At 31.2% G+C, this 15,128-nt stretch overlaps 7 protein-coding genes across 7 annotated transcripts; 3 read left to right on the top strand and 4 right to left on the bottom strand.

Annotated features, from left to right (window-relative positions):
* Positions 1 to 98: 98 nt before the first annotated feature.
* Positions 99 to 1,173, bottom strand: PPL_07955 (uncharacterized protein; the record flags this gene model as incomplete). Its single annotated transcript, XM_020578788.1, has 3 exons — positions 99 to 171; positions 275 to 663; positions 790 to 1,173. The coding sequence occupies 3 exons, from the start codon at positions 1,171 to 1,173 to the stop codon at positions 99 to 101; spliced, it is 846 nt and encodes a 281-aa protein (XP_020431252.1).
* Positions 1,174 to 1,854: 681 nt separating this feature from the next.
* On the top strand, positions 1,855 to 1,989 carry PPL_07954 (uncharacterized protein; the record flags this gene model as incomplete). The annotated part of the gene is made up of 1 exon (XM_020578787.1): positions 1,855 to 1,989. The coding sequence occupies one exon, from the start codon at positions 1,855 to 1,857 to the stop codon at positions 1,987 to 1,989; it is 135 nt and encodes a 44-aa protein (XP_020431251.1).
* A 281-nt stretch (positions 1,990 to 2,270) lies between these two features.
* On the top strand, positions 2,271 to 3,155 carry PPL_07953 (uncharacterized protein; the record flags this gene model as incomplete). Its single annotated transcript, XM_020578786.1, has 3 exons — positions 2,271 to 2,278; positions 2,674 to 2,806; positions 3,018 to 3,155. The coding sequence occupies 3 exons, from the start codon at positions 2,271 to 2,273 to the stop codon at positions 3,153 to 3,155; spliced, it is 279 nt and encodes a 92-aa protein (XP_020431250.1).
* Positions 3,156 to 4,795: 1,640 nt separating this feature from the next.
* On the top strand, positions 4,796 to 5,986 carry PPL_07952 (Lupus La protein; the record flags this gene model as incomplete). Its single annotated transcript, XM_020578785.1, has 2 exons — positions 4,796 to 4,940; positions 5,037 to 5,986. The coding sequence occupies 2 exons, from the start codon at positions 4,796 to 4,798 to the stop codon at positions 5,984 to 5,986; spliced, it is 1,095 nt and encodes a 364-aa protein (XP_020431249.1).
* A 49-nt stretch (positions 5,987 to 6,035) lies between these two features.
* PPL_07951 (uncharacterized protein) lies at positions 6,036 to 8,777 on the bottom strand (the record flags this gene model as incomplete). Its single annotated transcript, XM_020578784.1, has 2 exons — positions 6,036 to 6,449; positions 6,783 to 8,777. The coding sequence occupies 2 exons, from the start codon at positions 8,775 to 8,777 to the stop codon at positions 6,036 to 6,038; spliced, it is 2,409 nt and encodes an 802-aa protein (XP_020431248.1).
* A 634-nt stretch (positions 8,778 to 9,411) lies between these two features.
* PPL_07950 (4'-phosphopantetheinyl transferase family protein) lies at positions 9,412 to 10,629 on the bottom strand (the record flags this gene model as incomplete). The annotated part of the gene is made up of 4 exons (XM_020578783.1): positions 9,412 to 9,680; positions 9,749 to 9,890; positions 9,990 to 10,375; positions 10,596 to 10,629. 4 exons carry the CDS (start codon positions 10,627 to 10,629, stop codon positions 9,412 to 9,414), a joined length of 831 nt encoding a protein of 276 aa, XP_020431247.1.
* A 51-nt stretch (positions 10,630 to 10,680) lies between these two features.
* Positions 10,681 to 14,046, bottom strand: xpr1 (SPX and EXS domain-containing protein; the record flags this gene model as incomplete). The annotated part of the gene is made up of 6 exons (XM_020578782.1): positions 10,681 to 11,024; positions 11,088 to 11,752; positions 11,864 to 12,033; positions 12,121 to 12,467; positions 12,557 to 13,723; positions 14,016 to 14,046. 6 exons carry the CDS (start codon positions 14,044 to 14,046, stop codon positions 10,681 to 10,683), a joined length of 2,724 nt encoding a protein of 907 aa, XP_020431246.1.
* Positions 14,047 to 15,128: the final 1,082 nt, after the last annotated feature.

The raw sequence follows: 15,128 nt of genomic DNA, 5'->3' as shown, positions 1-15,128 counted from the left end.
GAAAAAAAAAAGAGACAATTTTTATTACAATGTTTGATTTGAAATAAATAAAACGAAGATATCTTTGAAGTGAATGGATACCTGCTATATTGATAATATCAATTATATTGACATAATATTATTGATTGTAAATAAGTTGTGAAAGTTTTATAAGTTATACTGTGTGCTATGCTAATTTTTCAATCTTTGATGTTGATAGTGGAGTTATTATTACGCTATCGAATGTGCTATCTTGCAGGGATAGTAGGTGGACATCAATAGATTGAATATTTACAAGTTTAAATAATCCGAAGTGTCAACGTCGAAAACCAAGTCTGACTCTTTCAGTTCGTTAAAATCTACTCTGCTGTTGAAGGTGGATGCTCTCATCTTTTGTCGCTTGATCAACGCCAACAAACGAAGGAACTGCACACAATAACGCATTGCCGTGAAGAATATGATAACAATACCCTCATAGTCAAAGGCAATCGATGCATGCGAGAGTAAATACATAAAGAGACCGGCAATCGACAGCACCAACACGAAAAGATCCAGTCTATTCGACCACTCTTTAAAATAACGACTCTTTTGCGATGTTATCTGCAACGATATCTCCACCAACAAAGCTATATTCACTGAAATATCTAAAACTACAAACAACCAATGTGAAGGTACCGATGTTTTCTTTCTTATTAGATTTATTATTAACTATAGTATCGGAGTAGTAGTAGTAGTATGTTGTATTTTATGTTAATACTATATTCATTACAAGTAAAGCAAAAGCGGTATATTATTATTATATTAACATACCCATAGAATTAGAATTAGATTAAGAATGATCATGAAAATGTAGGCATAGTAGTATTTGTTGGAGAATAAAACACGATCGGCATAAGATGCACATGTTCGATTAGAGTGGTGTGCATTCGATTGATGAGAGCTATGTGAGTATGTATTGTCTTGGTCGTAGATCGAAGAGTATCTTCCGGAGGGCGCTCCTATTCCACCGCTATTATCTAGGCCACCTGATTTGCTAAGACCAGTATATTCATCGTCACTGTTATTACTCGTCAATATTGCATTATTACTATTACCACTACTATTATTATTATTATTATTTCCACTGGTGGTACCAACTGTATTGATACCATAAGAGATATTATTGGATGAAACCTTTGGACTTGAATGTGACATTATTTAGTTAAGACTTTATTAATTTAATTAATTAAAAAATGAAAAACTATAATTATTTGTTTATCATTCAATTATTTATTATAATAAAGTAATAGTATTAATACAAAAAATGCACATGAAAAATTATTTTTTTGTTTTTTAAGATTTTTTTTTTGTCCAAAAACACCCCACTTCGCACACAACATTATTAATAAATTAATTAATGCAAAAAATAAATCAAATACTTTTTGTAAGAATGTCGAAAACATTGAAATCCTTTTCAACAGCAATGTTATAATTCTTTGATTTTTACAATCTAAATTATTTAATTTGTATAAAAACTTCTCTTAATATATCTTTTTAAAGTTATTAATTAATTTCTAAAAATAAGAAAACAGGCACAGTTATATTGTTTCAAAAATGTTATCTTCTTTTTGGTTTATATTTGCTTGATATTACATAAGATCTTTAACAAATGATACTATTGAAAGGTTTGAAAATGAACCTCTTTAGTTGTATAATTCAAAAACCATGTAAAATGTTTTGATTCTAAAAACTATGTTTTGGCACCTTATAAAGCATCACAAAGAACAATTATTTGTATTTGAAATCAATGATATTTTTTTAACTTTATTTTATTTATAATATTTTTTTTTATCATTTTTGTTGATAAAAAAAAGAACAAAAATTACTTGCCGACAAATGTCGTCAAGTGGAGTTATGGAAAAGTTTGCAAAAAGCAAAAACAACGGATCCCTTATCGGTCACGCCCTGTTGTATAGTCCATGCGCAAGAATAACTTTTAAAGTGAAGTACTCTTTCTTTTGTAAACTTTAATAGATGCTGGAATTATGGTTATCTTTAATAAAATTTTTTGTTGCACAGAATGAAATTTTTCAATCACAAACAGCAGACAAAATTTTTTCATGCTCAAAGGCTAGCTATTAAGCCTAACACCCTGATAATTTTTTCACGATTTTTTCACAATTTTTTCAACATTTTTTTCAACATTTTACACCTATGATTAATCTTATAAGCTCTTGTTCATCTAAATTATTTTTCTGAATGTAAATGTTAGAATTATTGTTTAATTGGGCATGATAAATAAATGAGAAATAATGACTGAGTAAATATTTTTTGAACTTTATCATTATTATCATTATTATTTTCTTATATTTAAATAATGATTTAAAGGATAAACAATTGTTTCTGTTTTGATAGAAACTGATGATAATCATATTTCATGATTAAACAAAATTTTAATATTTTTTTTTAACTATTTTTTGTTTGTTTTTTTTTTTCTGCAATCAAAACAATAGAAAACAGACATCTTAATTCATTCTATTAAAATATAGTTATAATTTAATTATTATTTGAATATTTATCACCAAAAAAAAAGAAAAAGATATTCATAAAAATTTTGATTTACAAGTAGTAAATAAAGGTTCAATACTGCACAATATAACCATTAGCATGCAATTCAGAGTTCAATAATTATAACAAAAACAATTAGTTCTATAGCTCAACTAAAAAGCAAACAAACAGATATGATGAAGTTGACAAAATCATTCTATACAAGTATTCTTCTATGAAAAGTCAAGATGGTAAAGAGACTATAATTTCTAGAGGCTACGAATCGACTACCAAGGAGGAGGTATAGTCTTGGAAACCAGTTAGAGATAAGGCACATACCACCTATCTAAACACCATGATAGAAATGAATAAGTTGCCAACAATGATGAGGAATCAAATAAGGGTAAGGCAAAAGAGATGAGCGATATTATAAATACTTATAACAATGTAACATCTCGATCAGCTCCACAACCCACACCTTCAAGAATACAACAAATTATTCATCACCTCAGTTACCATCTCAACCAACACAAGCTGCTTCTACTTCATCTCAATCTTCACCAAAACCAGCTACAACTACACCTGACACTCTCTGGCACAAACAAAAGGAGAAGAGGCTACAGAGGAACAAAGAAAACAAAACAGACTAATTCACAAAATAATATAAAAAATAATACACAAAATAAACAAAATAGTAGACAAAATAATACACAAAATAATATACAAAGTAAACCATTGTTTGATATTGAATCGATAGATTTGTATTATTTTGTGTATTACTTTGTATATTATTTTGGTGACGATGATCATGATATCGGATCGTGCACGATTTATAGTAGTAAAAGAAAAGAAAGAGAGGATGATTGTGACAATAATTGTCAACATAAAAAAATAACCAAATAAATAACAATAATAACAATCCAACAAAAAAGAATAAGAGAAGAAGATAATAATCAAGAATCAATGGACAATCAAAAACATCACAAATCAATTCATGTAATTAGTCAAACACACTTCAAACACCACTTCAAACACCAATCCATTAATCTCAAATTTTATTATAAACTGATCTATAGATTTAAAGAAGGAGTCAAAGCAGACACAGATTTAGATCACTAGACTTCAGTAATAAGAAAACATGAAGATACAGTTCTACAAATGCATTTCCACATTGTTTTCCAGCTCAAGCCAGTATACTAAAACTTCTGCAACCTAAGAAAAAAAATATATATATTTGAAAAACCCCCACAGTCAATGTCATTGATAAAAATTAATCAATGATGTCTTTAAATGTTATTTATAGAAAATAAACAACATGGTTATGAAATGAAACATATATAAGATATATTTTGTCTAATATTTGTGATTAATAAAATTTTTTCAATGCACAGAATGAATTTTTTTCAAAGATAACCATAATTCCAGCAGCTATTAAATGTTTACAAAAGAAATGAGTACTTCACTTTAAAAGTTATTCTTGCGCATGGACTATACAACAGGGCGTGACCGATAAGGGATCCGTTGTTTTTGCTTTTTGCAAACTTTTCCATAACTCCACTTGACGACATTTGTCGGCAAGTAATTTTTGTTCTTTTTTTTATCAACAAAAATGATAAAAAAAAATATTATAAATAAAATAAAGTTAAAAAAATATCATTGATTTCAAATACAAATAATGATGCTTTATTATGTGTATTTCAAATATCATAATTTATAAAACTATACATATACAAATTTTTTTATTTAATAGTACACGTGATAATAAAACTATAATCAATCTAACCTAACCCATTAAATACGTCATTGCTATATAAAAGAATACAATAAATAATTACAAATGATACAGGCAATCAGTTTCTTAAGATTCTTAAAAGGAATCTTTAAAAAACTCATATTAAAATATATTCTTTAGTTTATCATTTATATCATTTAGTTTTAAAAATAATTAAATAAATCCTTATGTGATTAATATGTTAAATACAAAGATAAGATATCTTATCGTATTTTTTTAACCGTTAAATCACATGTTCAATTTTGGCTTTTTTTTTTTTTAATTTTTTAATTTTTTTTTAAATTTCTTTTATTTTTAATTTTTTTTTCTCAAGCAACGACGATCGAAACAATAACTGAGAATTCTTATTCAGCATCTTTTATCTTTTTATTTATCCGTAAATATATTATTATTACTTTTAAAATTTAAAATTAGTAATATAATTTATAATTGTTTGTTAATCGAACATAAATAAAAAAGTTTTCTATTTTTTTTTCTTCCATATATATAAATATAAAAATGTCAACAGAGACACCAGTTACACCAGCAGTTGATACTGCTTTGTTAAATAAAGTAGCCAAACAAATCGAATACTACTTTAGTGATTCAAACTACCCAACCGATAAATTCTTAAAGGAAGCTGCCGCTAAAAACCCAGAAGGATGTAGGTAGAAGAAAAATAAAACAAACATTGTGGAATCGATTGATTCATCATCAAAACTCTAATATTAATGCCGATATTAATTTAACATTCGATTAGATGTTGGAATTGAAGTACTTGCAACTTTCAACAAGATTAAATCAATGACTACCGATTTACAATTGATTAGCGATGCTTTGAAGGATTCCGACAGTTTACAGCTCAGTGAGGATGGAAAGATGGTCAAAAGACTTAACCCATTGCCGGACAATGAGGAACTCGCAAAGAAGACTTTGTACTCAAAGGGATGGCCAAAGGACACCACCACAATGGAGACTATCCAAGATTTCTTTGGAAGCTACGGAAAGGTACTCTCTGTACGTATGAGAAAGAACAACAAGGACAAATCATTCAAGGGTTCAGCTTTGGTCGATTTGGAATCAGAGGAGATCGTCAACAAGATAATCGCCGACGCACCCAAGTTTGGTGAGGTCGAGTTGATCTATCAAACCTTCCTTCAATTCGACAAGGAAAAGAAGGATCAAGAAGCACATTACCTTTCACTCAAAAAGACAAACAAGAACAAGCGTAAGAGCGAGAGCAGCGGTGACAAGACAGATGCCCAAGAAGGAGACGAAGAGGAGACCACCGAAACCAAGAAAGAAGAGGTAGCAGTAGAGTTGACTCCAGGTACTATTTTGTCAATCAAATCGATTGGTACTGGTTTGATGCGTGAAGATCTCAAAGCCACATTCTCACAGTACGGTGAGGTCGAATACGTAGATTTCAATAACTCGAACGATTTCGGTAGCATCAGATACAAGACTGCCGAGTCTGCCAAGCGTGCACTCGAAGCAATGACCACAGAGAAGAAGGAACTCGGAGGAAAGCTCCCAGAGTTGTCTATTCTCGAAGGTGAAGAGGAACAAAAGGAGTTTGAAAAGATCAAGGAAAAGAAGCAAGCAAAGAGTGCCAGAGGTGGAAGAGGTGGAAGAGGTGGTAGAGGCAGAGGTGGAAGAGGTGGAAGAGGTAGAGGAGGTTTCAAGTCAAACAAGAAACAAAAGAATTAAATGCTTTTTAAAAAAAAACTAAAATAAAATAAAACAATTAATTTATTTATCAAGTAGTCGTATTTATATTGTTTGATTGAATTTGATTTCTATTTATATTTGTTGTAGTAGTTGTAGTTGTAGATGTATTTGTTATATTATTTTGTTGTTGTTGATTAGTTTGTTGTTGTTGTTGAAGTAAAGTTACTAATTGTTGAAATTGTTGTTGTTGTTGTTGTTGGAATGTAAGTTGGCTTGGTGTTATAGTTGGTTGTGTTGATGCTTGTGATGATGATGACGATGTTGTTGTTAGAGATGAATTTGATGATTGATTTGATGTTGTATTGCTGTTGTTGTTGTTGTTCGATGACAATATCGATGTCGTAATCGTTGTGATTGGTTGGTGTTGTTGAATGATCAATTCACCGTAGAATTCTATGCCACTCAATGATAGGAAGTTGTGACTGGTACTATTATGTCCAGTCTGCAATATCCTAAAGTATCGGTAAGGAGTTGTTGAGTGTACCGGCCACGAGTGAGAAACGAAACCGTTTCCATTGAGAAAAGTCTCGTTTTGATATCGCGCAATGTTGATCCAGTCGTGGGTGTCCTCCGAGCCTTGTATCACCCAGTTTCTCAGACAGTCTTGCTTCGAGTTACCACCGTGCCTCAGAGTATAGTACTTCAGTATGAGTGTATAGTTTGCACCGAGATCGATGGAGAACCAACTGGATGGAACATCTTTTGTCCAACACTCTGTCGGTTTCAACTCTAGAATGTCAGCGGGAGATCCCTTTTCAATAGAGGAAGCTGTTACTTTAACTCGTGGATTGTCAGCCGATGGATAAAGTGCAGGGTTGATCCAATCGGGAAGTCCATAGCTACCAAGGAAGTAGAGAACTCCACGATTGTCATAATCATAGAGATATTCGAATATCCTACCGGGTGTCTTTCTTTTCATGAATCTTGGTTCAGACAGTCGCTTTTTCAGTTGTTCCGAGCCTGGACACTCAAAGTTTCCAAGTCGAATCATCAGTCCATCGGTTAGCAACTCTTGTGGAACCAGAGGATTCCTTATCACTTGGAGATACTCATTATAAGTCAAGAACGGGAATCTCACTTTCATAAAGAGTTGTTCGATTTGCTTGATCTCCAAGTGTCCACGGTTTGCATCGATATAGCCACATATCGCAAGATACACACTAAACTCTGTAAAGACAGAGAGTGAAGGGTGATCGAGGATCTGGAGGAACAAATCGAATGGCAGGTTACAAAACGGTTGTTTCGGGAGTTGAATCTTTAGCTTTCCATTCTCTCCACTTGTAATGTTTTGGTTGATACGGTTCTTGTGCTCCTCGAGAATCTGACTGAAATTCCTAGCGATTACAAATATACATCTGGGAATCAGCTCTGTCAAATTGAATTCAATCGATTTATTAAGCCACTCTAGTACATTCATGCTGGTGATATGCTCTACTATATAGTCGGAAACCATTTTCTTTAGAGAGTGAATCAGGAAATGATTGGCAAAGTAAAGTATATTGATGCAGTTTTTTTCGCTGATATCAAGCTTTCCTCGGTACATATATGTTATTATGCTGTCAAACGTATTATCTGGATCGTTAATCTCTATTTCTATTGTTAAACAATTCCTGGAGGTGTTCCATGATATATTGGGTTTGGGCTGATGATTATTAAATTGTTGTTTAATTTGTGAAAGTGAAACGACAAATGAAGGTGACGAATTAGAGTCTTTTCTACCAGAAGATGATGATGAAGATGAAGAAGATGATAGATGTGCTGGAAGTACTGGTGTAGGTGGTAATGGTTTATTACTATTGTTATTATTATTATTTTCATTGATATTTATCAAAAGATTAGGTTGTGATTTAGATGGTGTTAAATTGGATGTCGAGGAAGACAATGATATATTATTTGTAGAGTTGTTTGTTTGAGAATTAATGAATGATGATGAAGGTGATGTTGATGTTGATGGATTGTTTATAAGTGAACTAGAGCTAGTGTTTGGAGGTGAAAGTTTAGATTTTGAACTGACCGATGATAGCAACATAGAGATTGATCTGGAAAAGGATGTAGTTCTACGTGGTGGTTGAAGTCCATGATGTATTTGTGAATTTATATTCTGAATAGAGTGTGATAATTGACTTGGTTGAGATGTTTGTTGATTTGGTTGATTTAATAGTTGCTGCTGTTGGTGTTGTTGTTGAATTTGAGCAGGACTGGATTTCACCCATGAGGAAGAAGCTGAAACATTGGAATTTGTATTGGATATATTTGGACTAGATAACGATAATGGATTTATATTTATATTAATATTGGCGTTATTGTTACTATTATTATTATTATTATTATTATTATTATTTTGTTGTTTTAGTCTATTTGAACCTAGACGAAATTTTCCATTAGCGTTGCTGTGTTCGGAGTATACTGAGCCCGGAGTTAGTGGTGAGAGAATGAGAAATGGTGAGTTTGAATGTGATGCTAGCACGGTTGGTGATGATGTTGGAAGTGTTCGAATGAGTGAGAGGGTAGGTGATCCCGAGACTACATTCGGTGAGTTGTTGAGTGATGACGATGATGATGACGATGAAGATGAAAGTGCTGGTGATGCAGGTTGATTAAAAATCTCTGTTCCATGTTGATTGATCGCTTGTAATATATTAGAGAAATACTCAGAGTTGTAGCCCACTATAATTCTATGGAGTTGGTACTCTTTCGTATGATTAACTATCAGTGTCAAATCGCTGTATAGGCCTGTATTTAAATATTGTTGGAATCCAGCATTAAACATATTTTTATGTTGATTATTTTGATTCATCCCCTTTTTCTATTATTTCTTGTTTGACACTGAATTTATAATTTGAAAAAAAAATATATATCTATTTGCTATATCTATATATATAATCTATTTTAAATATAAAACATTTTAAAATAAATATTTAATAAAATTAAAGAAATTTAAGTAAAATGAGATGTTTCAATCATGTGATTTATTTAATTATAATCAATTTAAAAAAAAAAGGTAAACAGAACAGATGTAAGAGTGTTATGATTGTGATTGTGTTTGTTTTTTTTTTAAACTCTGGGGGGGTTGAAAAAAAGTGTTATTTAATTAAGATGTATTATTATTTATTATTTGTTTTGTGATTATTTTTTTTTAATCAAGTTCCGCAACACTTTCCTCTTTTAAAAACAAAAAAATTTATAACTTGATGTTTTTAAAGATTTTTTTTAAAATTTCGGAAATTAAAAATGATGGTCTCAGAAATGGGAACACACCAACCCAAAAGAATCCACCTAATCAACATAAAAAAAAAAGATATCTTTAAAGTTATAATCTTTCCTGCTTAACAAAAAAAACAAACCATTTATTTTTAATTTTTTTTTTAAAAAAAGATAGATAAACTTTAATTGATTAATTATTATTACTTTGTTGTTAGTTCATCTATTAATTGTTGAGCTGTCAAAGTTTCAATTTCATATTGATGGTTTACATTGGGTTTCTGATTGTCTATTGGAATCTCTTCGTAGTGACAGAGTGCAACTATATGATTAGGTAGAAGATTGGGTAGTAACACAAAGTGTGTATAGGAATCAAAGTATTTGTCATCAAATATATTGATTTTCACTTGATTATCTTGTTCATTGATAATGAATTCACATGATTGTAAATCTAATTCAATACCAACACCAACTAGATAAGTTTTTAACAATCATTAATATATATAAAATAATCCTAAATAAATCTATAATAACACTTACTGGCTTTAACAAAACTCTCTTTTAAACACCAATGTCTAAAGAACCTGTTTGTTTGTACGTCGGAACTCTGTTTACTATCTCTTATACTTAACCATTCTCTATTTGTAAAACATGATTTCATACTTTCAAAGAATTCATTTGGCTATAATAGGAGAGTAGAAGTAGAAACAAATACAAACAAACAATAGATAGTTAGTTTATACTTTTTTTTTTTTTTTTTTTTGGTAAAGAATAGATTTACATTTTGAGATCTTGGTATTTCAGATTTCATTGTATCGACACCGATTGATAGACTCTCAGGACAGTCATAGACAGCGTAGATCACAGTATAGTCACCATCATGCGATACATTGAAAAGGTAGGTATGTTCTATCTTGTTGACCAAGTATGGTTTTCCGTTGGAGAGACGTTCGAATCTTATCGATTTCAAGTCTAGACCGGTCAGACGATGTGTCACCAGCAACATCAAAAGACGACCAGCAAGCGATGCTTTGGCACTATCATTGTTTGGGCCCACCAGAAATCCATTGTTAGTAGGTCTCTTGAACGATTGAATACGATCAACTTCCACTTTATCATTCAATAGATTTAAACATGTTGCCCATTCTGGTGCACTTGGTTTCCAATCTTTAAAATTAAAAGCAATTAACAATTCTTTCATTACTTTATTTTTAGTTATTAAGTTTTTACTTGTAATGCTTAAAAACTAATTAGTTTAGTTATGTATGCTGAATGATAAATATAATAATATTAAAAGTGTTTGTTTGTCGACAGGTATTTAAATAAAATTTGTGTGTTGTTTAAATTTTTAGTGCTAATGTGTTTTGAATTAAACCAATTTACAAACAACGTTGTTTATTTGTTAATTTATTCTTTATCATTTTAAAAAACAATATTAATGATGATAATAAGTTTCAAACAAAACCAATGATTTATTTATTTTCACTGGTGGATATTTCGATATCATCGTGTAAATTTATGATATTATGTTGGTTTTCATCGTATTCATTATCGGATTGTTGTTGAGTTGGTGACGATGTATTTGGTTCGGATCCACATAAATCACTACTGATATTACTAATTTTATCACTGTTATTACTGATGTTTTGTTCTGTAGATAAATGTTGTGATTGTGATTGTGATTGTTGTTGTATTAATGGTTGTTGTGATTGATTGCTTCTTGGTGTGTCAGGAATAGTGTAGATTTCTGGTATCTTCAAATCGAAAGCTCTAAATTTACCAACATTATTTAAATGTTCATTCTCGAGACGGAAGACTAGTAATAGCAATAAAGATTAATATTAATAGATTTTAAAGCGATATCATATGATCTACTTACAATTCCATTGGAATCTTCTTGTAACCTCAAGTATGGTGGTACCCAAAAGAATTAACTCTTTCTCTTTGGATGAATATGATTCGAACGAGACTGTAATGGACCAACTGACTCTTAGAATGGCATTGGAGATGATCGCCCAATAATAAAAGAGTTTGCTACGGTAGACTAGGTGGTCACGTAGTAGGAAGTTCTTGCTGTTGGTGTGTAGGACATCCCAATCCATTAGGTAGTCCCAAGTGCAGCTGTAGACAGAGCTGATCGAGAGGAACACAATCCACACGCCAATGAGAGGTCTGTACAGTGCACCGGTGGAGAATGGCGAGTGTGCAATGGCAGACATCACCGAGGTGAGAATGGTGGCGGAATACTTGCCAAAGTTCATCATGTGAATGCGTTGTTTCGAGTCACGATAACGACGAATCGATTGGAGTGCACGAAGCAACGGTGGTATCGAGACGAGCACCGGTCGGAAGTACGGGTTGAATCGCCAGCAGTGACCTTCACTCGTCCAGATATCGTAGACAAAGAAGCAGATGGTATACTCGAAATCGCTGAGCACCAGAGCGAGCGACGTAAACTGATCGCCAAAGAAGAAATCTTTGAACTTGACGGTGAGCATCGGTGCACTAAAGATACGAGCAAACGTCTTTATCAGCCAGAATCGACTCTGACGATGAAAGATGTCGAAAGGACAAAATAGGAATAGAAGGATCGATATGAACAAAATAAAAGGAAATATAATCGGTAGTTTCCCAGAGATATGCGTGCTTAGATACACATAGAGATAGAGAGCAACATTCCAAAAGAACGTCAGTACACTCGCCAGAAACAGAATGTGCTGATAGTTTGTCGTTGTCCTTGGATCCCAACCAAGAATCAATGTATCATTTATCTTTTTGCCATTACAAACATACATTAATACACCAAAATACCAAATCATAATAATCTATTATTATATTGAAATAATATTAAATAGGAGGTAGGGTAAGTAAATAAAATGGATAGTAATAATGGTATGGATAATATTATTTACAGGTAATAATAAACATCTAAATAAAATAAACATTGAAAGGAAGTCGACAGGATATGGATCGTCAAAGTAAAATATAGATACATTGCCAACCATATACCTAACACAAAAAATAAATAGAGTGATAGATCCACCGGTGAGCAATCCAGTTTGAAAAATAACATGCGAGGGAGCGCGATAGTCTTGGTTGATTCTCAACTTGGTCATGGCCTCTCTTCTGTTACCTGGATTGTAGTAATCGGTATACAACACCTCTATCTCATGTTCAATGGCAGTAATCTTTTTGGATTTATAAAAATATTGTTCGAACGCTCTAGCCATATATTCATCACTCTTTTTCATACCCAAAACTAATAATAGTAGTAGTAGTAACAAATAAAATAATCGTTAGCGAACAACAATAAATCTAATATGTTTCAGAAATCAAATCAATCTTTACCTTTATCGTACTTCTTAAAGATCTTTCTAAAAGCAGTGTGATTTAAATGTACATATTCTTTGAGTATTTCGATTTCTCTGTAGTTTTCTTGTAGTGCTCTCTTAAGGGATCGCTTGATCTTTGTTGGTTTCAATTTGGGTGTATATGTTTCTGCTTTCGATGCGTGTTGTAATATTGTTTTGGCTGCTGATAGTTGTGGTGGTTGAGATTGTACTGGTGTTGGTAGTGGTGAACTCGATGGTGAAAATGGTGGTGTTGCTGGTTGAATAATAATCTCTTCAATAGATCTTGTTGTTGCATTATCCGTTGGTAAATCATTATTGAAAGAATAATTTAAATGTGTTGGTTGTTGTTGTTGTTGCTGTTGCTGTTGCTGTTGTTGACTTGTGTGTAACCTACTTGGATTGGGTGTTGAAGTCGATAGTTTGGTAGATAATCTCTTTGATTTTCTATGTTGAAGGAATGAGAATGGCGATGCGATAGAAGACGACAGGTTGTGAGTTGACGACTTGTCTTCTCTCAATCTATCTTTATCCTTCTCCCTCTCTTTGTCTTTCGACGAGTTTGACTTCTTTGTCTTCTTTGGCAGCGAAGTAAGAATATCACGAATATTGTTGAACTGCCTAATGAATTCCTCTTCACGTTGCACATAGAATGCATTGACCTTGTCAAACTCATCGTTGAGCATCTGATCAAACTTTTTCTGCTCACGATCTTGATTCTTTGTTGAATGCAATGAATTAACTGAACTAACCGATCCAAACGATACTAAATTATTTGTATTATTATTATTATCTAAACTATTATTGTTATTACTATCTTCTTGATTATTATTTATATTATTATTATCATTATCATTATATTCATTATAATCTATATTTTGTTGTTGTTGTTGTTGTTGTTGATTATTTTGTTGTTGAATTTGCTGTAAGGGTATTCCAGACATTGATGCACCAACAGTTTCACTTGAATCCATTTTGAGTCGTCTTCTGATGGATCCTACAAACATCATTGGTCGTTCTTCATCTTCGGTGATAGCACGTTTGATTGCCTTGATTTGCTTCTTGAACATCTTGTAGTAAACATATTTCTTTCTCCACTCAGAGACTTGATGCCTCTCAAGATATTTACCAAACTTCATCTGTACTGCCTCTTTTCTCTTACTGCCTAAATATACTGAGATTCAATGTAAAATCAACAACAAACCAATAAATAACACTAATTTAATGTATTAAAAAATAATAGTTAACAAGTTAATTTACGTAGATTATAAAAAAAAAAAAGTAGGAAAGTAAAAATAGAATGATATTCTATATTATTATATTTATTTGAATAGTTTAATGTAATGTTATATTTATATATATTCTCTTGATTTGATTTAACTAAATATGCTCTGTATTTCTTGATTTGTTTTTTTGTTTGATATTTTTTTGGTTTATCATGATTAGATTTCTTTAACTCATATCACAAATTAATTCTTTCATTCTCATTCATTCACCGACTCACAACAAACTTTATCGCCTTTTATTAATCTGATAGTCTAAAATTGATTGTAAATTTTTGATTTTTATTATTTGTTTTTGTATTTTATTAGTGTTTTAATAAAATAACTTGTTGTGGAGTATTTGATAAAAAAAAAAAAGATATTAAAACCAATGGTGTATATGTGGACTGTTGTTTGAAAACGACACACACATCAAATAAATAAATGTGTATAGTGGGGAATCGATTGAAAAATATATAAAGTTACTACTGTGAGTTGAATTGTTATTCTTGATGTATTGTATATTATTTATATGTTACTGTTATTCTTGTTATTTTTGTTAATCTTAACTTACAATATTAAAAACAAACGACTAGTATTGGTTTATTTATTTCTTTTTTCATATTCTATATATAGATACTGAATCAGCTAATATATTTATTTGTATTTGTTTGTTAGCTTGAATATATATAAAGGAAATTGAAATGTTTACTTTATAATTGATTGATTTTTTTATTCTAATTGATTTAAAAAGTAAATGGGATTGGATATTCTAAAAAAGATAAGGGGGAGATACAACAAACAAAACAAAATCGCAAAAATAAATACAATTGCTGCTGTGACACAGAAACTGATGATGATGAAGTTGTATAATAATTAAAGAGAGTATCTTATAAGATTCTAATAGATTTCAGAAATGAAAAATTGTAGTTAATTTGTGATTTTCTGCCTGGTATGAAACAATGCTATTATTTTAAGTGAAGAGTGGTGGTTGTACTTTGCAAAAGTTATAACAGTGGTGCAATGCAATTTCTGGACACTGGAAAATGAATGTTTGTTGTGGGTTGTGTGTAGAATGCATTGGTTTGTGTAAAAAAGTTAAGTCCTTTTTTGTTTGCAGCTTTATTACAACCCGGTTTTTTTTTAATGATTCTTTTTTATTCAATTTGTTGACACTTTTTGACACCATCGCAAGCGATTCAATTAGAAAAGATTTTTCCGTTTTCAGAGTTTTTTGTCAAAAAATTAAACAAATATTTTCAATTAAATAAACTGGTCAATGGTTTGGTTATTAATTAATAACCACAA

This window comes from Heterostelium album, assembly GCF_000004825.1.
Source record: "Heterostelium album PN500 unplaced genomic scaffold PPL_scaffold8, whole genome shotgun sequence".
Taxonomy (NCBI): Eukaryota; Evosea; class Eumycetozoa; order Acytosteliales; family Acytosteliaceae; genus Heterostelium; species Heterostelium album.
This window is presented reverse-complemented; position numbering and strand designations above follow the sequence as displayed.